The sequence below is a fragment of the Brassica rapa genome, chromosome A09, assembly GCF_000309985.2.
Source record: "Brassica rapa cultivar Chiifu-401-42 chromosome A09, CAAS_Brap_v3.01, whole genome shotgun sequence".
Classification (NCBI taxonomy): Eukaryota; Viridiplantae; Streptophyta; class Magnoliopsida; order Brassicales; family Brassicaceae; genus Brassica; species Brassica rapa.
This window is the reverse complement of record NC_024803.2, coordinates 43,427,414-43,449,306: the sequence shown is the minus strand read 5'-3', so window position 1 is coordinate 43,449,306 and position 21,893 is coordinate 43,427,414. Positions and strand designations below refer to the sequence as shown.

Here is a 21,893-nt window from a genome sequence, read left to right as displayed (position 1 = left end):
CACAATAAAACTATTTTATAATATTATATGTATTAAGTTTTTTATTTATCATTTATTTAATTGAATGTTTTAGTAATAAAATAAGTGAATAGTGTTTTAGTGAGATGAATAGTGTTTTAGTGTGGTGAATAGTGTCACACCAAATTTGGTGTCAAATTTTAATGTTACACTAAAATAGTGTGATTTTTGCAGTTCCATTGAAGATGATTTGGTGTAAAAATTACACTAAAATAGTGTTTTACGATCCCATTGGAGATGGCCTAAGAAAGAAAAAAACTGAGTGGGAAACTGAACTTAGATGACGATCGAATTTATTTTAGCCGCCTGACACTTTCTTTCTAGTCGAACCAATCAGACCTCGTATAAGTGTACAACACATCTTTCAAAACAATAACTTTTTCGACAACAAGCTATCGTTTTTATATAATAAGTCTTTGCATATTCATTTTAAATTCTGAACCGTTTGTGTTTGATCTAGGTTGATACTTGGTACTGCCCGAGTGATATGGACACTCCACACTGAAAGAATTGTGAAAAAAAATTAGATAATAAATTATAGTTTTTTTTTGTAACTTAGTAAATTATAATGTTTAGAAGCTAAAAACATAACACGGAGTTATGGACAGTCGATACTGACTGAATCACACTTCAGACATATCCAAATATATTTTGACTTGCATTCCTATTTTTAAAAAATTAACGTTTTGATGTGAAAATATAAGTTTCACATCGAGATCGAATATTCAGTTGAAACATGAATAATATATAAAAGATTTGGATCAATCCACGTATTACCAATTTATTTTAATTTGAAAACTCATGATAAATCCAAACTTAACATGATATTATAGTTCGAACACATGCTAGCTGCCCAACCGACCGAAATTGATTAGGCTCATCGAAAGAGGTTCAATTGATCCTAAACCTCATGGCCTGAATGGTCTGGCGAACTGACCGAACCAAATCCTAAATTGAGATATTGTCGAGGTTAATGGTTATAAGAATCACTATTTTGAAGAGGCGTGTGAGAATATAAACTCACATATTGGAAGTTTAAGTGGGACATGAATAATATATAAATAGTTAAAGCTAATCCACTTATCATCAATTGGTTTTAAGTTAAAAGCCTATGATAAATCCAAATTTAACATATTTGCTTATTAATCAGTGTTTTAGATAAAAGTGGATACTTTACATTATATATATTTCTTACATAAAAAATGATATTTTTATTAAAATTATGTTTGTATGAAAATTGGATACATTTGGTGGTTGTAATGTTTATATGTTGCATGAGGTAACATTGTCAAGGGTGGGAATAGCTTTCTAATCCCGATATATAAAAGAGAATGGGCTAAAGTTTTGAGAATGTCCACATCAACATGAAAAATCAACCATTTAAAATGTGCAAGTTCATCTCTTATTTACGCAGAACCTTTTAAATTTCTCAATGATGTTTTAAATATTCTCCCTCGTTTTATCTTTCGGCTCTTAACTATTTCACAAGCTTTTCCATTTCATATATGGTTCTATACGTTTCTAATTCTTCTGTCTCAGTTTTTCATCTTCCTATTTATTTATCAAATCAGTTCTTTTCCAAGCATTATTTTTTTCTCTTTTTTTAGAAAAACTTCCCCTGGTACTGATTCTGGTAAAATGTTTAATTCCATAAGCAAAGCATCAATATTCATGTTTGAATGCATATTATTTTACAAAACGTTGTCAGATTCAGACATAAATGTTTTCAAAGTGTCATAACTAAAAATTTCCACAAATAAAATTTTTTAACAAAAAACATCATAAATTTTATTTCTGTAAATATCAATAAGAAAATAAAATTAAAATATGCCCTTTTAAATCGGATGCCATAGCTAACATCTGCATGAAATTAAAAGCAGGATTTGGCAGCGAAACTGCAATGGCATCGACGTTCTTGTTTACCATTGATCTTATGGTTCTCACATCTACTACATTGATCAAAACGCGGGTCCAGTGTCTTGAAATCCATGAGGCAACTTGTTCTTCCAACATCTTCGCATCTTCCAGGAAAATAGGCCGTACGGTGACATCTGTTAGCTTTTGCTTCTACAGTTTATATCAGCAAAGAAATTTTTTTTTATATAATAAATAATGAAGTTTAGTTTTTCTTTTGATAATGCAGCAAATTGAATATTAGAGGTTGATATATTTATATATACCACAATTGTTAGTCATAAAACAAATATTGATATATACCTTCTGGATAGCTCAAAACGAGCAACAAAATAACACAAGAAAAAATGAATAAAATATGAGACTTCATGGCTCAAATCTGATAAAAGATAGCATAAACAATGATTTGTTTTCTTGTTAAAAAAGTATTTCTAACGCTCGTAGTATATATACACAACAGATAAGGTAAAAATAGTTTGTTTTATTAAACTTATGAGAAATAGAAAAATAGAGCGAGGTCAACTAAATTAACGAAATTAACGCAATCAGCCATTTTTTTTTATATTATACTAATTTTAAAAATTATAAAATTATAATTGGCTACGTAAGATGAAGAAATTTAATGTATCAAACAAAAATTTCTACGAATATAGTTTTTAATGTTTTCACATATATTGAAAAAAATATTATTGTTATGAATATATCATTTAAATATTATTTAAATTAAGATTAATGGTAATTCAATAAATTCAACGATTTAGAATAAATAAATAAATAAATAGTAAAAAAATTCCAAATATTTTTAAGACATCCATGATCCATCTAACTGAAAAAAAAAACATGTGGTTAGGGAGAATAGTATTTTACTCACAATAAATAAATAAGTAATTTAAACACTATATGTATTTATTTCTAGTCTTTTATTAGAATGATGATTATCGTTAATACTCTTTAGAGTAATTGTTGGATATGGGTCCAGATTCCCGTCCAGGCTCAAAAGTCGACTCGATCCAACGACGGACGAAGACATGAAAAGAAAGAACGGCCCAGAAAAGGCCAGCTGAAAAAAAAAAGACCATCATCTCACCTGCTCATCAGAACGACCTGAGAGTCAGGCGAAGCAGAACACCAAACCCTATTACGGCGCCGAACCCGCCAATCACTGTGCTGATGCAGAAACGTAATGATGGAGGAAGGTGGAACGAAAGAGAAATATTTATTGACGACGAGTTCTTAGTCTTTTGTATCTCCTTTTCGGCAAACCCTCAAACACTTCAATAAACAAAATTTTTGACCTCTAAACTCTCATTCATTGTTTTGGTTACGTTCTTAAACTAGATTACCCGTTTTAGGATTCAACAGTAATAAGCAAAAGGAAGACACAACATTGAAGTTCAAAATACCCCTATGATAAAGTTTTCACTAGAAGAAAAAAAAGATTCCCTAGGAGTGCAGAAGAACGAGAGAGGCTCAGTGTCAGTGACCATATATCCACTTCGGAGAATATCGGCGATAGCATTCACTTGAGCGATCTATTAACCAATGGGTTATTGCTTATCTAATGAAACTATTTAATTTAGAAACAATACTCCTTGCTTCAACAAAAACAAGACTAGTAATGATATGTTTACGTGCAGAACTTTGCTTCAACAAAAAAAAACATTACATTCTAATTTTATCAGCCAACGATGGTATTGAAAAAATAACATTTTTACGTCTCTGATTCTAGCGGACGATGCCTCACGCAAACAAGATCGTCAAGTTTATTCCCATCCATCTTGTACTGTGACACGCCTTGCATTTGTACATAGTGATCCCTTGCTTCTTTTCTCAAGCTCTTAAACGGCATCACTTCCCATTTCTTGTAATCAGACTTCTTCCTAACCTCACTCATGTCTGGAGATCCCGACACGGGTCCTTTTCTCGGGTCTGCGTCGCCCCACACCTTGCAGTTACCGAACTGTCCTAACCCATCCTTCTTCAAACTAGTTGCCTGTTGGCTTCTTTGTAGGCGTAAGGCGGAGGCGTGAGCTCGGGTTATCATTTCACGACTTGGCACGCTCGACCAGTCTTCCTTTCTCTCGGACCTCATGGGGGAATGGATCCGGATAACCTGCCAAGTAATGATTTCTTCAGAAAGACCACAAAAGGCTTAACGTTTAGAGAGAATAATAGAGATAAAGGTTTTGGCAAGTTATATGTACACCAAGACATTCTAGAAGTTGGTAGTATGCTCTTCCTTGAAGTGGGTTATGCCCTTTCCTTGGCGTGGAGAAGTAACGCGTCCTACATTTATATCAAAGATGCAAAAGTGAGAAACCGTGGGAATTTATTCTCATAAAAGAGAGGTTTAGAATACTTACCACTCTGTGTATCCAGGATCGACGGTGAAACCATATATGTCGACGATATCGCACATGGACAGTGCAAGTTCAATGGACTTCATTCCTGTTCCTTTGGCACCTCTTCGTAGGACAATTCCTTGGAACAGATAAACAGGGTTTGGTATAGTCTGTTACAAGATAAATACAAAACAGCATAAGAAAGTGGAAACTGTTGGAAGAAAAAGAAGAGAGAAAACAGTGACCATACCTTTATCATTTCGTTGAAGTCTCGGTGGGTCACACTTTTGATTATAAGCACCTCACTGTCTGCAGTCAATGACGGTTACAGAAGGTTACATTACATCACAAGGGCAGAGCTGCAATGAGTGCTTGAAGAAAAATGAATCACAAGATGCAGATTATATCAGTATAGAATATGAGTACTGACCAGACCCATTGAGAATCTTAACCATGTTACGAGCCGCACCACGAACAACTAGCCGGAAATCCCTTTTCACTCCTACATACTTGGCATACTTCTGCAATAAAATAACTTCAACATAAGCAATGCTAGCAACCAAATATCACCAATTGAAGACCACGTAGTAACGTCAACCGGTAAACTCAGCGAAATGTTAGACATATCACCTCATTGACAGGAGCTTCATTATCTCGGAATACAGCATCATGGCTGTCAATCTCTTCTCCGAAATCTGTTTTCAACAAATCTCCGGAATTTCCAACAACAGCGCACTTATGGAACTGTCTTGGGTGGAAAGGAGGCTTTGCTGGAAGGATCACATTAAGATGCTCCTCACACAATGTACGATTATAACACTTATCAGCTCCCCTGAAACCCGGAATATCAAAAAACTCAACAAGAAAGAACAAATGACGCAAGCAAACAATCAGACAGGGCGTTCGGGAGGTCATACAGCTGTGCAATTCTCATAGCTGCATAGTCCAACCATCCATTAGGGCGTACATCAAGGTATTCTCTTGTCAACACTGTGGTCATATTGCGGTACTGCATTACTCAGACACATTAGAATCCTGAGAAGTCCCCAAACAAGAAAAGCTAATCAGAGAAAGAAAGAAGCACGAACCTGCTCCCATAGGAGAACTGCCTCGCAAACATTATACTTGAACTCCAACGGTTCAAAAATTTTAAACTGTGCATTGTACTGTCATTGACAGATAAGAATATGAGTGAGAAACTTGCATCAATGGAAATCTCAAAAAGAAACCAGAGACAAGTGTAAACATTACCCAAGTGCTGTTAGTGCCTTGAGGGAACTTGAGGATCAAATTGCAGTGATCAATAATATGAGCAGAGAGTCCAAGCCCTCTGTCCCCCTGCATAAACACTCTTAACAATTATTCCAACTCCCAACACATGCGAGCTTCCAAACTAAACTATTTCACCAGAATCCCATAAACTAGGTTCCTCCAACACAAATCAAAGCTGGAAAGAGTAAGAATGGTAACAAAATTAGTCTGTCATAGCTCGTAAAATAACATTCCTTATTGACTTCAAAAAACATGATTCTTATCACATTAGCTTTATTTGACATCAAGAGAAAGCAAATAGAAGTTAGCTTCCACAATGCTTCACTTCTCCAGACTTGAAATGCTCATTAGATTTAGCATTAATCTTCACTTACAAAACATGATTCTATCATAAATTAGCTTTAATTCAAGAGAAAGCAGATCAGTATAGTTGTTTGTTAGCTTCCACAACCTTTCTCGCTTCACCAGATTTCAAAATGCTCATTGTGCTGCTACTCATACATTACCAATACATCAAAATCAAACTTCGTTATAGCAAACGCCGTCTCTTACGCAATGGGATCGATCTAAATCCAAATTACGAATCTATAACCTTAGCAATCAAAGAGGTAGAGAGAGAGAGGAGACAAACCACGCACTGTTGAACGCTGGACTGAAACTCCGATAAGATCTGAATATCTTCCGGGCGGAGAATGTTTACTTTGCGATTAGCATTATCTGCGAGATGAAGAGAATCAGTAATAGTTAGGAGGATGAACAAGTGTAATGCTATTATTAAGATGGATGACCTGAGAAGAAGGAAGATTGGATGGTGAAGAGGAGAACGGAGAAAACTGCGACGGCGCATAGAAGTTGGAGAATCGTTAGCTTGCTGCGGCCGCCTTGGTGATGATGAGATCTCATTCTCTTTCAACCATCAACGCGCTTGATACGACGCCGTCGCGAGATCTGATCTGAGGAGGACTAAAAAGCCAGCGTCGCGCCAAACAATATATCACGTGAGCGTCTCGTGAGATCACGTGAGCTCCTCGTATGATCGATCATAGAATAACCGGAGTCGGTTCAATTAAATTAATCTGAGTGTCTTATTTAATCATATAAAAATCTCCATGACTATATTTTTGAAAATTGATTTGTATATGTGTCATCACTACATTAACTTTCACAAACAAATGATGACATGGCATAAAAGAAATATGACATGACATAAATCTAATTGTGACATGTAAAATTTATTATATTTAGATTTATGTTTTTGGTAATATTTCTTAAATATAATGATGATGATTTTCTATATACGGATTTATATTTTTGGAAAAGTTTCATAATATAGTAATAACTAATAAATTTTATATCCAAAATATTTTTTTTCAGTAAATATTCATTTTGGTAAGATTTTATGATACCTAATAATTTTTCTATATCTATTAAAACTTTTCTATTTCTATTAAAAATATATATTTATATATATAAATAATAATTACGAATATTAAAATTTTACATCAATATATGAATAATATTTTTATTATTAAATAAGTGTAGTTTAAAATATATTTTATCAACGTATATAAAAATATAAATATTTAAAAATGGTAATTAAATAAAGAATAATATAATAAAGTAACTTTATAAATTTCAATTATTTTTATCAAAAGTTAAATAATGCAAAATTAAAAAGTCAAAGTAAACTTGAATAAATCAAACTAAAAACAATTACATTATGGTTTTATTTTTTAAACTAATAAAAGTAAAATATAAAAATAGAAAATTTTATTTATATTAGGCATGGGCATTTGGGATCCCAATCGGGTTTCGGTTTAGTCCAATCGGGTTTCGATTTTTCGGGTTCATCAAAATCAGTTCCATTCGGGTTATATGAAAATTCGGTTCGGGACCGGTTCGGGTTCTATCGGGTTCGGGCCGGGGTTAGTAAATCTTCAAAGAACCGGTATAACCCGATGTACTTTCGGGTTCGGGTCCCAATCGATTCTTCGGTTTAAATGTACCTGATTTATATCTATTTTGTAACCAAAAAGTAAGTAAAATCGGTTCTTCGGTTTTAAAATACTTGATTTGTACCTATTTTGTAACCAAAACATAAATAAAACCGGTTCAAAAAAAACAAAGCAACATCAAATGTGATCATTCAAAATCAAGTGAAAGGTAAACATAGTTATTGATCGAAAGAAAACCAAATAAATAAAAACATAAAACGAAAACCAAGTTCTCATGGAAAGAAACATTATTCAATGAAAACAAAACCAAAATATAAAAACTTCAACCGCCACCTTCAACCACCAATTTTCATATAATAGATAATTATTTTAGATGTTCAATATATTTTGAATATATATTAGGAAATGAGATCATGTTTGGTACAAGTGATTTTTGGAAATTTTGAATGTTTCGGGGTTCTATCGGGTATCCATTTAAGTTCGGGTTCGGTTCGGATAATACTCATAACCCGAAATACCGTAAAACAAGATCCATTCGGTATTTATGCTGGGTTCGGATCGGTTCGGATTCATTTTTATCGGATCGGGTTCGGTTCGGGTTTTCGTATTCGGTTTATTTGCCCAGCCCTAATTTATATATAATATTTTTAAATATTTTATATCTGCGCATGGAGCAGGAGAACTCCTAGTGAATCTTTGATATAAGAAGAAAAAAACCACTATTAATTCAATTATATGCATTTTGGATTTGAGGGTGTAAATCATGTTTATATGGTAGCATTGTTATTTCATCCAAATAATTAAACAAGGAGATGTCATTCAAAACTATAAAATAAAACAAAATATTTTGGTATTAGTCTTTGCAGTGAAGACTATTTAACTTCATGAACAAACTATACAATCAAAATCCAAAGTCCCAACTATGATAAAATCACACATTGAAAAAACTTGTTTCCATATGACTACGTAAGGCATATCAATGAAACACTTGTTTATATTTTATAAATCATGTTTATATAGTAGCATAGTATTTCAACTAATTTTTTTTTTACAGATGAGGTTGTCATTCAAAATTAAATATAAAAATATTTCGATCTTAGTATTTGCAGTGAAGATTATTTCATCGACAACTATGTAATCAGAATCCAAAGTCCAAACTAAGTTGATAAAATCACGCTCATTGAAAAACTTGTTTCTATATGACTACATAAGGCATATCAATGAAAACTTGTATCTGCATGCTTATATATATGAATAAGCATATCATTATCAACAAACGTTTATATGCTTACTATTAGGGATTTTACTATTATACAAACAAGAACAATACATCTTAGCTAGGTCGAAGAAGAAACCAAGAGTTTAGCAGTATTATTGTGTTCTTTCTCCACGAAAGGATGATCATCAACGTTACAATCATTTTCACAAGTTTGGTGGTCACTCAAGAACGAGCTGTCTCGTCCTTTGTTTGTTTCAGACAGAGTTTCAGAATGTATAACGAAACTCGAGCTTCCGAATCCTGTGATCCGACCAAAGCTTTGCTTACGCTTTCTTTCTCTCTCGTCCTTGCAAAACGTCTCATCTTCAAGCAACTTTAGTACCTCTTCGGCTATGTTTCGAACTTTTAGACCACATTCGAACCCTTTTTCATCGATCCACTCAATCGTTATGACATCTTCAATAATTTCTTTCTCGTGTTGAAACTCCTTGAATACACTTAGTGGTCCGTTGATTAACAAGTGGTTCAACGTTGTCAAAGTGTTGTACATCCCACGCCATTCTCTTCTATCAAACATTAACATTCTGGAAAAAATACCAATTCACTAACTGGTAACCATATTTTTAATGAATTAATATATAGTTTTCTTGAAAAACATGTTATATTTTGATGAATTACAATGGATCTAAATCGTCATCATTACTAGTATAATTAATGGAACAAAATTGTGTAGAATAAAAAAATAAATTCATATAATTTATATGCTTAATGTAGTTGGTTCGGAGAAAAACTATGTTATAAATACGACCATATTAAAAATAACAATATATGAAGTTTATAATTAAAACGCCAACATCATAAATTTGTTCTACTTGGTGGAATGTTTATTTTGTATAAGTCATAGCGAAGCAAGAATAGTAACCTTTGACGTAGAATCTTTACGATTCTTTGGAACTGATCAACTTCAAAAGAAGCTTTTGTTATGACCGCCATGGAGCGAGCGTCTATTAACGAGAGCGCACTGCCCGTAACTTCTTCTGTTAATCTTCAAAATTGAATAAATCCAGAGCGCATGGTTAAATCACAATCGATTGATGATAAGCCATATGTACATATCGATCATAAAAATTCTTACAACTCTTCTTCAGTAACATCAGTTACGGCGAGACGAGCAGTCTTGATCTTCTCTTTGATGAAGAAAGAAGCTTGCTTCTTCAATTCGTGGAACACTGGATTTTGCATAAGCTTAGACATCTTTTTCTTCTGCTCTATCAACAACCCAGCTCAATATGAATATATATAAATAAACTTGTTATGGCTCAATAGAAAAGTCTTTATTAAAAAAATAAACTTGTTATGGCTTAGAATTGCTGCACGTAAGAAGAAACAACAACTCCACTATAACTAGAACAAAACCCTCACCTACTCCTTGCACGTCAAAGAGGTATTGATAAATGATAATAATAAAAATGAGAGAGCAAGAAGAGACAAGAAAGTGAGACTGATATAGTAAAATTATATATTTTGATTATACAGTAAATTCTTTTCTTTCTAAAAAACATGTAAAAAGATGTGTGAGAGAAATACCAGTCCTTTGTTCAAAGAGTTGTATCAATCAATTAAAATGGTGCTTTGTTCAAACTTAAAAATAACATGTGAAAGGGTGTACCTATTATTAAGTTTACAAAAAAAATGTATCATTCAAAAATTAAAATTGGTGTAAGAGGATGCATTAAAGAAAGAGACATCATTTGCTCAAACAATCTATCTTATTATATAAAGCTTGATTTTTCAAAGTTGCTAATTAACATGATCGCGACATGTGTCAATTAATTTATTAAGATTGTGACATGTGTCAAAAATATGTTATAATTCTCTTTTATAAGGAATTAAAAAGATTGAAATTTATTTTCGTTTTTCAAAAAGAAATTTGAAAAAAAAAATCGAAAAAAACAATTTCAAAAAAAAAAATTTATAAAAAAGTTCGAATTTGAAAAAGTATAATTCGAAAACATAATTTTTTTTTTACTTTTTTTTTTATTTTTTATTTAAATAATGATTTATTATATATATATAAATAACAATGGCATAAGAGTCATTTGCCACTTAATGAAGAAGATATTTTTGAAAATGTCTTCTTAGTGGTGGTAAAAATGAAAAGTGGTACCATGAAAGTGGTAAACATGTAATTTTCCCTTTAATCTTAACCAAATAAGATTGTTTCCTTTTAAATTCTGACCAAATAGAATTGTAAAAGTAATTTTTACTTTTAAAATTTAATGATAAATATGATACTGAAAATATTTAATTAAAAATATTAGTAATATTGAGAAAACGAATTTTGAAAATAGCAACTTTTTAAAATAGTTAATATTTGCTGGAAATAATTATTTGATAGTATTTTTATTTTTCTAACTCCTAGAAAAAAATAATTATAAAAGATTATGTATTGTTAATTTTCTTTTCTAACACCCTAAAACTGTAAAAAAAAAAAATTTGATCATTCTTTAACTTAAAAAAGAAAATCCTAAACAAAAGAGATTTGTATCATATTTTTTAATTCCTAACCAAAAAAAATTGTAAGAAGTTATTTGATAGTATATTTTAAAAGAAAATTTGATGAAGAACATGATACTAAAAATTATTTAATCAAAAATGAAGTGTAAAAATAGTATTGATATGAGCTGTAAAAATCATACTTTTAAAATTATTTAATAGTAACTAGAAATAATTATTTGATAGCAATAAGATTTTTCTGAAATTCTAAACAGAAGATAATTGTAAAAGTTTATTTGATAATACTTTTCCTTTTCCAAAATCGTAAACAAAAATATAAAAAGTTTTTGATAGTTTTTCTTTTTTTTAATTGTAAACAAAAACAAGATTTGTAAAATATAATTTTTTTCCTTTAAAAAAAAAATCCCAACAAAAGTAAACATACATATTTAATAGTATTTTAGAAAAAAAAATAGATGACAAGTATGATGTTAAAGCTATTAAATTTACAAAAACCAAAACTTAGAATGTTATCGTGATTGGTATTTATGTGTTTGGTTATACGACAGTCAAACACATGTTTGATATATATATTCTCATGTTTGCTCATAAAAATTGATTATTATTACTGTCACCGTACATATGTTTAGTCAAAACAAATCAAGCTTCATCGTTATCTTATTACATTTTTTATTTTACTAAGTAGTAGTTTTTTATTTATTTTAATTAAAATATTATTATGAAAATATATCATTAATAAATAATGAATCCAGAAAATTATTTAACATCAGATAAGTTTAATAAAACATTAAATTAGTACATAAGAAAGTGTATAAGGTTGTTATTTCTTCTTGGCCTTATTTAACTTCCAAATTCCTTTTTATTTCATTATAATTATTATTTCGGGTTGGATCCTGTTTAAATTTTTACGTTTGAATGTTTTTTCTAGCTCTAACAAATATTAACTGAAACTTATGTGTAAAAAAGAGTTCTTAATTATAAAATAAAGTTCACATAATATATGCAAAATAATTTAAAAACAATAATAAAATGATTTTTAATATTTTTTTTTTAAAATAAAATATCAAATAAAGCTCTCTTAAAATTCTATCATGCTCATCATCAAACACTCTCTTAAAAATAATATCATATATATGTTTACAATTCTCTTTTCGTTAGGACTAAAAAGTATTATACAAATTTCTTTTGTTCAGGATTTTTTTTTATAAAAGAGGAAAACATCTATCAAATATTCTTTTACAGTTTTGTATGATTTTAGAAAATAAAAATAATATTACATAATATTTTACAATTATATTTTGTCTAGGATTTAAAAAAATAGAATTTATATCAAATAACTATTTCCAGTTAATATTAAATATTTTAAAAGTTGCAATTTTCAAAATTTTCTTTTTTTCAATATCATTAATATTGTTACAATTTTTCTTGTTAATTGAATAATTGTTACTATCATGTTTATCATTAAATTATTGAAGTAAAAATTGCTTGGTTTTTCAAAGTTGCTAATTAACATGATCGCGACATGTGTCAATTAATTTATTAAGATTGTGACATGTGTCAAAAATATGTTATAATTCTCTTTTATAAGGAATTAAAAAGATTGAAATTTATTATTACATTTTTCGGACACTAGAAAAGGAAAATTATTACCCAAAATAGTTTATTGTTATTTTTAGGAGTTTAGAAAAGGAAAATTACTATTACATAGCCTTTAACAATTATATTTTCATGGTTCTTTTATAGTCTTTTAAAAATATTTGATAGTAAATTTAATTTTGAAAATTCTATAAACAAAGAATGATTGTAAAAAGCTATTTGGAAGTTTTTTTTTCTTTTTAAAATATTTTTTATATTTTTCATCTTTAAAGATACTAAAGAAAGATATTATAAAAGAAAATATTAAATTTTTAAAAACAAAATCTTAAATAAAAACTAATTATAAAATCTTACAAGTACAAGAAATTATTTAATAAAAATCAAATAGAAAAACTAACTACAAAATAAGTGATATTCCCTTTTTAAAACCTAAGAAAATAAAAATGTAAAAGGACTCTTAAAATTTAATGATAAATGTGATATTGAAAATATTTAATTAAAAATATTAGTGATATTGAGAAAACGAATTTTGAAAAGAACAACTTTTTAAAATAGTTAATATTTGCTGGAAATAATTATTTGATAGTGTTTTGATTTTCTAAATCGTAGAAAAAAATTATAAATTATTATGTAATTTTAATTTTCTTTTCTAACACCCTAAAACTGTAAAAAATATTTGATAGTTCTTTTCCTTAAAAAAGAAAATCCTAAACAAAAGAGATTTGTATCATATTTTTTAATTCATGACCAAAAGAAAATTGTAAGAGGTTATTTGATAGTATATTTTAAGAGAAAATTTGATGATGAACATAATACCAAAAATTATTTGATTAAAAATGAACTGTAAAAAAAGTATTGATATGAACTGTAAAAATCATAATTTTAAAATTATTTAATAGTAACTAGAAATAACTATTTGATAGCAATAAGATTTTTCTGAAATTCTAAACATAAGATAATTGTAAAAGTTTATATAATAAGATACTTTTCCTTTTTTAAAATCGTAAACAAAAACATAAAAAAGTTTTTGATTGTTTTTCTTTTTTTTTTAATTGTAAATAAAAACGAAATTTGCAAAAAAAAAAAATCCTTTTTAAAAAATCCTAACAAAAGTAAATATACCTATTTAATAATATTTTTAAAAAAGAATTTTATGACAAGTAAGTTTCTAAAGCTATTAAATTAACAAAAATCAAAACTTAGGATGTTGTCGTGATTGGTATTTATGTGTTTGGTTATACGAAAATTAAAGACACGTTTGATATATATATATTCTCATGTTTACTCATAAAAATTGGTTATTATTATTGTCATCGTACATATGTTTAGTCAAAAACAAATCAAGCTTAATCGTTATCTTATTACATTTTTTTATTTTTACTATGTAGTAGTTTATTATAATTCATTTTAATTAAAATGTTATTACGAAAAATATATCATTAATAAGTAATAAATCAAGAAAATTATTTAACATCAGATTAGTTTAATAAAACGTTAAATTAGTACATAAGAAAGTGTATAATGTTGTCATTGCTTCTTGGCCTTATTTAACTTCCAAATTCTTTTTTTATTTCATTATAATTATTATTTCGGATTAAATCCGGTTTAAATTTTTACGTTTGAATGTTTTTTCTAGCTCTAACAAATATTAACTGAAACTTATGTATGAAAAAGAGTTTTTAACTATAAAATAAATTTTACATAACATATGCAAAACAATTTTAAAACAATAATAAAACGATTTTTTAATATTTTGTATTAAATTAAAATATTAAATAAAGCTTGTTGCAATGTACGGATCCAAATCTAGTATATTATAATATATCAGTTTTTGCTCATTCCTAAAGGCATCCACGTCGGCAATATGAGGGACCTACGCTCTGGTTTTTTTTTATTTTTAAAAACATTAATATAACATATCATAAAAGCCCACTACTCTTTTCTCGGTCGTTTGCGACGCTTAAGAACAACTCTAATTTATTGCTTCAGAAGCTCAACCATCGTCCTTACATTCACCAAGGCAGATAATAAATTATTTCAATCCAGATTTTTCGTTTTCAATCTTTTTCAATTGTTATTGTTACTTCAATTTATAATTTGTATTCCTCTTCGTCGTCAGGTTCACTCTCGATTTCTAGGATCTGATTTCGTTTTGATGTTCGTTGAATGATCTTATAGAGAAACATGTACGATTCTTTTGGCCTGTTAAGAGTTCTGAGAAGATTAAGCATCATCAGTTTTCTTTTTGTTCTCCTTGATTACATGTTTGAATATAGCTCAGGCAACCGGAGCTTCTAGCTCTAGTGGTAAAGGGTTTACAGCTGTGAGTACCGCCACCTGGAGAGAAAAATGTTGTAGACTTTTTATATCATGCTTCTTAAATAGACGTGAGGAAAAACATGATCATTCTGTTCTTTTCAGATTTTGTATTTGGAAATTTCATGAAAGAGTTTCAAGTTTTGTTCTTCTTTGGCAGTTTGATTTCTGAGACAAAATCCTTTCCACCAAGATTAGCAGGCATAGCTTCCACAAGCAAGGTTTGGGAGTAGGGAGGTCAGGTATTTCTATTTTTAACCTCTTCAAGTGATTCTTTTAGTGTCGTCACCAGGCATAGTCATATTCTCAAAATTGGACTTCTTTGTACACCAGAGGTCTCGCACTGTAATCAATGAGCTCGGGTCTCTGAAACTGGAATTTGACAAGATATAAGCCTTTGTAATCAAAGTTTTACGAGGAGATGACAGCTCCAGAAGCAAAATATCAAAAGTTTTATAAGCCTTTGTAGACCAAGGTACGTATGATCTTTGATCCTGTGATAACATGAAATCCCAACTACTGAAAGTTTGATTAATATAACTTCGATTTGTTTCTTCTTACTTAATACCTCAAGAGTGGTGTGTGTTCTAATTTCTGAAGTTGTCCGATAAGACGCAGGGATTCACTGATTTTCCACTTTACTTCTGAAATGGAACACACCGATACCTACAAGGAGTTAATGAACAAAAGCGCTTACGCAGCCAGCAACTACAAGAACAACCACTAAAGAAGAAACATAGCTTCTTGGAGTGGGGGAGTTGCAAGAGGAACATACATGGGAGGAGGTGATGGAGAAACAATTTTTAATACCTGTTAAAAAGGTTTTGCCTTGACTATTTTTCTCGGGTTATGTAGAAACAATTTTCAGATTCTCAGATTATTAGAATCTGAAAAGGACATGACATACCCAACTCCATCAAATTTAGTTGATATTTGTCTTATATATATATATATATCTAAAATTATACAAAATAACTTAAATGAAACTATTAATAATTAAAATAAAATATTTCTAAACTCTAAATTTTATATTTTAAAGTTTCATATCACTTAAAATGTTACAAAATAATAACAAATGTTGTTAACAAAAGATATTTTAACTAAATCATAAAATAATATATAAAATAAAACACAAAAAATCATAGTGTTAGATATACATGTTTATAAGTCGGGTACAAATCGCTTCTTATCAGGTCGGATCTATTCGGATCGGTTATTTTCGGGTCTATTCAAATCGGTTCTTTTTGGTTTTGGTTCTTTCGGGTAAAAGAAATTTAGACCCAAAAAGTACTTACAACCACCTAAATTCAACCATAGAAAGTGAATAAACACTAACACCCAAGAGTAACTAGTTCTAGTAAGGAAAAAACATTTTAATATGAGCAATAGTCGCCATATAATGAGAGTTCAGCTTTCGGACCAAAGCTTCTTCACCGAACGGTGCAATCCCAACTTGACCAAGCGTCATAGAGCTCTAATGCCTCACTGCAATGGAACTATTCCGTACTGAAAAAAGCGAGCCTTGACCAACCAGCAACAGCAATGGACCCGTCTCAGCAGACATGGCGTCCAAAAATGTGGGTCTGTACCGCCGACGAGACAAAAGAGCCACCACGTACCTACTACAAAGCTCCTCCCACCGGTTGACAACTCCGACGACTTGAAGCCTTTGCGACATGCCTTCCCCGAGAACCGAGGAAAGGACCATTTTCCACCACCACGTTCGCGTCGTTAGGGAGGGGATATCCACGTTGGAGAAGGTGCTCCACTGAGTCACGCACCGCCGTCGTCGTGGAGGGATCGCCAGGGGGGGGGAAATAAGATCTGGAGTCACACTTTAGCTCTAAAAGCCAACCTCCATCACTACCGCTGCTCCGCAGTCAGTCTCGTATTCCTCCAAGCCCTCGGAAAGAGTCACCTTTGACCTTAAGCTTTCGGTGAATCACCAAAGATTCAGAACAACACACATATCGACAGGGAGAGAAACGGTGGAGAGAGAAGAAAATGAAAAACAAGCTGAAAGGAAAGGATGGCACCTCTGGGCCGGTGACAATAGATTCTTCACCGGTGGGTTTTCTTCTTGCATGGAGCGTTTGAGAGAATATGATTAGAAAATGCTAACGAGAACGTATTTTGTTAAAGAATATGATTAGAAAATGCTAAGATTCGAAGACAATAACATCTTTTAATTGGAATCAGAATAGGAGTAGATATATGTTATACCATGCACAGGAAATCCATTTGCTTAGACATTTTCCTATTTGCTTCATCTTCTTATGCTTCATCTTTAAAAAGAAAAAAAAAAACTATTCTTGTCGTGTATTAAAGATATGCTTTACACACTATTATTTGAGTCTTGTTATTTCTTATTGTATATTCAGGGCAGGGCCGGCCTTGTTCTAAAGCCCATGAAGCAAAGGTTTCAGGCGCCAGAGAATATATAAATTATAAGGACTCCAAAATTTTGTAAATCCTTTTAGTGTTATAGTTTCAGACTTCTATTTGTTCCAGATGGGTGCTAGGTTCGAAGCCACACACAGATTCTTTTTTTTTTCAAATTTTATTACATTCTTTTAATAATGATAATAAGTGAAATCATTAGTCAAGAACTCAAGATACAACCGCATTTTGAAACATATTAGTTTCTTCCCTTTTTTTAACAATTTTGATTTTTGTATATGTTGAATTATATTAAAATGTTAAATGTGATTTGATTCTTCATTCTTCTTTGTCGTTTAAACAAAATTATGTCCTTTATTGTTTATTGATTGTTGCATTTTTCAGTTTTATTGTAACATGTCACTTTTTTGTAAATTAAACTTAGTGTTGATGTAATTTAGATGGGTTATAATTTTTTTTTAAAAAATTGACCAATGGATTGTAGAGAACAAAAATTAATTTTCATGAATAATGTCTTGAAGTTTTTATTTTTATTCTGAAAAGAGATTATTTTGATTACATAAAAAAGAAACAAAAATTATTATAAGTAACGGGCATAAAACATTTAGTTCGCTTTAGGCGTCAACTATGTCCGGACCGGCACTGCATACATTGCGTTTTTTTATTTATATATATATATATATTACTAAGAAAATAAAATTAAAATATATCTTTTTATATTGGATGCATAATTGACCCCAATATGAATTTATTTGCATTGGTAAGGGTTAGGTTGACTGCAACTGCAGGTACGATATTTAGGGGGTTTAGAGTCTTCACATTTACTGCATTGATCAACAAGTCGAAAGTATTTGGTTTCCTTGGAATCATTGAGACAACGCTGTATTCCATTATTTCCGCAGGTTCCACGACCCTTCATTGTAACGTTACACCTGTAGCGAAAAGCTATTGCTTCTCCTGTTTTATAGTAACCATGGAAAGAAGATTTATTTAATAAATAAAAATTAGTTTTCTTTTGATAATGCAGAAAATTGAAATCAGGTTGGAAGTGTGTTATATATATATATATATATATATATATATATATATTACTAAGAAAATAAAATTAAAATATATCTTTTTATATTGGATGCATAATTGACCCCGATATGAATTTATTTGCATTGGTAAGGGTTAGGTTGACTGCAACTGCAGGTACGATATTTAGGGGGTTTAGAGTCTTCACATTTACTGCATTGATCAACAAGTCGAAAGTATTTGGTTTCCTTGGAATCATTGAGACAACGCTGTATTCCATTATTTCCGCATGTTCCACGACCCTTCATTGTAACGTTACACCTGTAGCGAAGAGCTATTGCTTCTCCTGTTTTATAGTAACGATGGAAAGAAGATTTATTTAATAAATAAAAATTAGTTTTCTTTTGATAATGCAGAAAATTGAAATCAGGTTGATAACTCTATTTTCCAAATGGTTAAAAAAAAACTCTATTTTCTGCAAATTATTAGTCATAAAACAAAAATTAATATATGCCTTCTGGATAGCTCAAAACGAGCAACAAATCAACACAAGAAACAAGTCGACAAAAAATCATGTGAAAACACAAGAAACAATGAATAAAATAGGAGACTTCATGACTTATTATTTGATCAGAGATATCATAAAAAAAATGATTTGTCTTTTTGTTAAAAAAAAGTTTCTAACGCTCATAATAAATATACACAATAGATAAGATAAAATAGTTTGTTTAATTACACTTTTAAAAAATAGAAAAATAAAGCAATGTCAACGAAATTAACGTGATCATCTTGTTTTAATATTTTTTACACTAAATTTGGAAATTTCAAAATCATAGTTAACTACGTCAATATGAAGATTAAGAAATTCAATGTATCAAAAAATTATTTTCATGAAGATTTTTTATATTATTAAAAATATTATTAAAAATATATAATTTTAATATTTTTAATTAGGATTAATAGTAATTCAATGAACTCTACTATTTTTTTTCAAAATTAAATAATAAAAACAGAAATATAGGAAACTTCGTAGCTGGATATCTGATAAGAGAAAGGATAAAAATGAGTTTTCAATTTAAAATTATGTAATAAAAAAAATTTAGGTTTTCTTTTGATAATGCAGCAAATTGAGAATTGGATTGATAATTATATTTCCTGCAAATTATTAGTCATAAAACGAGTATATTGATATATACCTTCACGATAGTTCAAAACGAGCAACAAAACAACACAAAAAACAACGAAGAAGATAGAAGACTTCATGGCTCAATATCTGATAAGAGATAGTATAAACAATGATTTGTAATTTTGTTTTAAAAAAAATTTCCTAACATTTTTAATATATATACACAACAAATAAGATAAAAATAGTTTATTTTATTCATACTTGTGAAAAATAGAAAAATAGAACAAAGTCAGCGAAACTAACGTGATCAACCATTTTTCATATTTATAGTTTTAGAAATTACAAGATCAATATTGACTATGTCAATCTGAAAATGAATGGAATAAACTAAGGCTGCAATTGGATGTACATTTTTGAAAACTATGTGCAATGAGACATTCATGAAGATTCCACAAAAATATTACAATTTGATTGGAATGAAAAATAAAATGTATTCCACTAATTCCAATTGAATATATGAAAGCAATGTAATGATCTAAGTAAAAAAAAGCAGAAACAAAAAATAAAAATAAATTAAAAATTATATAAAATAATAACTTTTGCTTACATATACTAAATATATTTTCATTTCACTACATTCCTGCAAAAAAAAAAACTACCATTCATGTTTTTTTCTTTCTAACTGCCACTATTCAATTTGTATGTATTCCATTTTTTTGGTTGTTGGTTGGAGAAATGGGAAGTAAAAGAGAAGAAGAACGAAACGAGAAAATCATTCGTGGACTTCTAAAGCTCCCACCAAGTCGTCGCTGCAATAACCTTGAAAGTATTTTATCTTTCTTCTCTCTACTGAGTTCGCAACTGATGAGCTTCGTTGTTACTCTTTGACTTGAGCTTAGGTAATAGGAAACAGGGGCGAAGCCAGAAGATACTTGGCATGGGTGCACTATTAATAAAAAAAACATAGAAGATAATCGAACTTGAGTTAGCGTGGGTGCACAACTTGCCTTTTACCATTTTACCTGTCAAATTCTACTTGTTTTAAGCTTAAAATTTTAAATTTTATTATTTCTATGGATGCACATGCACTCTCTACTCATAACCTGCCTTCGCCCCTGATAGGAAATGTTATTGATCTTTAGTGTCCTCGAAGCCTTCTTCTATACCTGATTAAGTGAAAAGTTAATTACTCTTCTTAATTTCCCAATATGGAATATGGAATTTTGCATACTCCCCTTACATGGTTCCACTTTTTCTTTGCATTTTTCTCTTAGATGTTTATAAATCATCCACACTCAAACGGTTATCAGTTATTTTGTTTATGATTGATCTAAATCTTCATATGCAGGAAGAATCTTGGCAGCCTGTAAATGATCAAAATCCATTTGATATACCTTATGATTCCGAGTACGTAGAGCCCTGTCCCCACATGTCTTATAATCATCCACACTCAAACCTGGTTATCAGTTATTTTGTTTATGATCGATCTGAAAATCTTCATATGCAGGAAGAATCTTGGCAGCCTGTAAATGATCAAAATCCATTTGAAAAAATACATGTGGTTGGAGAGAATTCTATTTTACTAAAAATAAGAAAATAAATAATTAAAATTCATTTATTTATTTATGCTGTCATTGCTTATAATGGTGATAACTGTTTTACTCTTTGGAGTAATTAGCAAATGTAGCCACTACAGGAGTGAAGTTTAAACTGACACCTATAAAAACAAATATTTTTTTTTTTTTTTTGAATAAAGGCTTTCAAATTAAACATAAACTATTACAGGATAAGACTATGAGTCTTATAGTTTGATAGAGTTTGCATGAAACAAGTTTCATGAATGATTTAATCCCGATCTATGAAACAACAAAGATAGAGACTAGAACAACCAACAATACAATGAAAGACAGTAACTAGTGATAAAAACAAATATTACACACCAAAATACATGCTAGTTACTCAAAAACTTAAGAAAATAGTTCCACCTTTTTAATTAAAACATTGATATTGATTACCAAAACCACCTCAAACTCCTCCCCAAACAATAGATACATCCGATCAAAGATGGAATGTGTACAATATTGAACCATATAGTAAAAATGTCTTCATAAATAAATAACGCATCAAATTTAGCTAAAGTTTGTCATATTTATTTTAAATTTTGCAAAATAACAAAAAAAAACTGTTACTAATTGAAACTT

General features: G+C 30.0%; 2 protein-coding genes and 2 long non-coding RNA genes across 5 annotated transcripts; 1 reads left to right on the top strand and 3 right to left on the bottom strand.

Annotated features, from left to right (window-relative positions):
- Nucleotides 1-3,467: 3,467 nt before the first annotated feature.
- Nucleotides 3,468-6,529, bottom strand: LOC103858650 (sialyltransferase-like protein 1). Its single transcript, XM_009136045.2, has 11 exons — nt 6,335-6,529; nt 6,178-6,263; nt 5,526-5,612; nt 5,363-5,440; nt 5,192-5,283; nt 4,905-5,106; nt 4,705-4,795; nt 4,525-4,583; nt 4,296-4,444; nt 4,137-4,218; nt 3,468-4,045 (listed from the first exon to the last, which is right to left on the bottom strand). The coding sequence occupies exons 1-11, from the start codon at nt 6,447-6,449 to the stop codon at nt 3,644-3,646; spliced, it is 1,443 nt and encodes a 480-aa protein (XP_009134293.1). The 5' UTR covers nt 6,450-6,529; the 3' UTR covers nt 3,468-3,643.
- A 2,123-nt stretch (nt 6,530-8,652) lies between these two features.
- LOC103843386 (clathrin interactor 1) lies at nt 8,653-10,620 on the bottom strand. The gene is made up of 3 exons (XM_009120108.2): nt 9,856-10,620; nt 9,643-9,765; nt 8,653-9,304 (listed from the first exon to the last, which is right to left on the bottom strand). The coding sequence occupies exons 1-3, from the start codon at nt 9,972-9,974 to the stop codon at nt 8,839-8,841; spliced, it is 708 nt and encodes a 235-aa protein (XP_009118356.1). The 5' UTR covers nt 9,975-10,620; the 3' UTR covers nt 8,653-8,838.
- A 574-nt stretch (nt 10,621-11,194) lies between these two features.
- LOC103843383 lies at nt 11,195-17,865 on the top strand. Of its 2 annotated transcripts, none has more exons than XR_628109.2 (4): nt 11,195-15,220; nt 15,310-15,386; nt 15,483-15,624; nt 15,762-17,865. It is a non-coding gene; the product is annotated as an uncharacterized LOC103843383 (long non-coding RNA). The 2 variants fall into 2 exon arrangements; XR_628107.2 differs by having other exon boundaries at nt 12,623-15,220; nt 15,310-15,391.
- Nucleotides 17,866-18,567: 702 nt separating this feature from the next.
- On the bottom strand, nt 18,568-21,720 carry LOC117128064. Its single transcript, XR_004451215.1, has 2 exons — nt 19,763-21,720; nt 18,568-18,912 (listed from the first exon to the last, which is right to left on the bottom strand). It is a non-coding gene; the product is annotated as an uncharacterized LOC117128064 (long non-coding RNA).
- Nucleotides 21,721-21,893: the final 173 nt, after the last annotated feature.

Excerpts from the sequence above, each read along its gene's own strand:
- LOC103843386 (XM_009120108.2), bottom strand. The coding sequence starts at position 9,974 with ATGTCTAAGCTTATGCAAAATCCAGTGTTCCACGAATTGAAGAAGCAA. Across the intron at positions 9,766-9,855 it reads GATGTTACTGAAGAAGAGTT|ATTAACAGAAGAAGTTACGG; the intron begins GTAAGAATTTTT and ends TCAATTTTGAAG. Across the intron at positions 9,305-9,642 it reads GTAAAGATTCTACGTCAAAG|AATGTTAATGTTTGATAGAA; the intron begins GTTACTATTCTT and ends TATTTTTTCCAG.
- LOC103858650 (XM_009136045.2), bottom strand. The coding sequence starts at position 6,449 with ATGAGATCTCATCATCACCAAGGCGGCCGCAGCAAGCTAACGATTCTC. Across the intron at positions 5,107-5,191 it reads GCTATGAGAATTGCACAGCT|GGGAGCTGATAAGTGTTATA; the intron begins GTATGACCTCCC and ends TCCGGGTTTCAG. Across the intron at positions 4,219-4,295 it reads GATCCTGGATACACAGAGTG|GACGCGTTACTTCTCCACGC; the intron begins GTAAGTATTCTA and ends ATATAAATGTAG.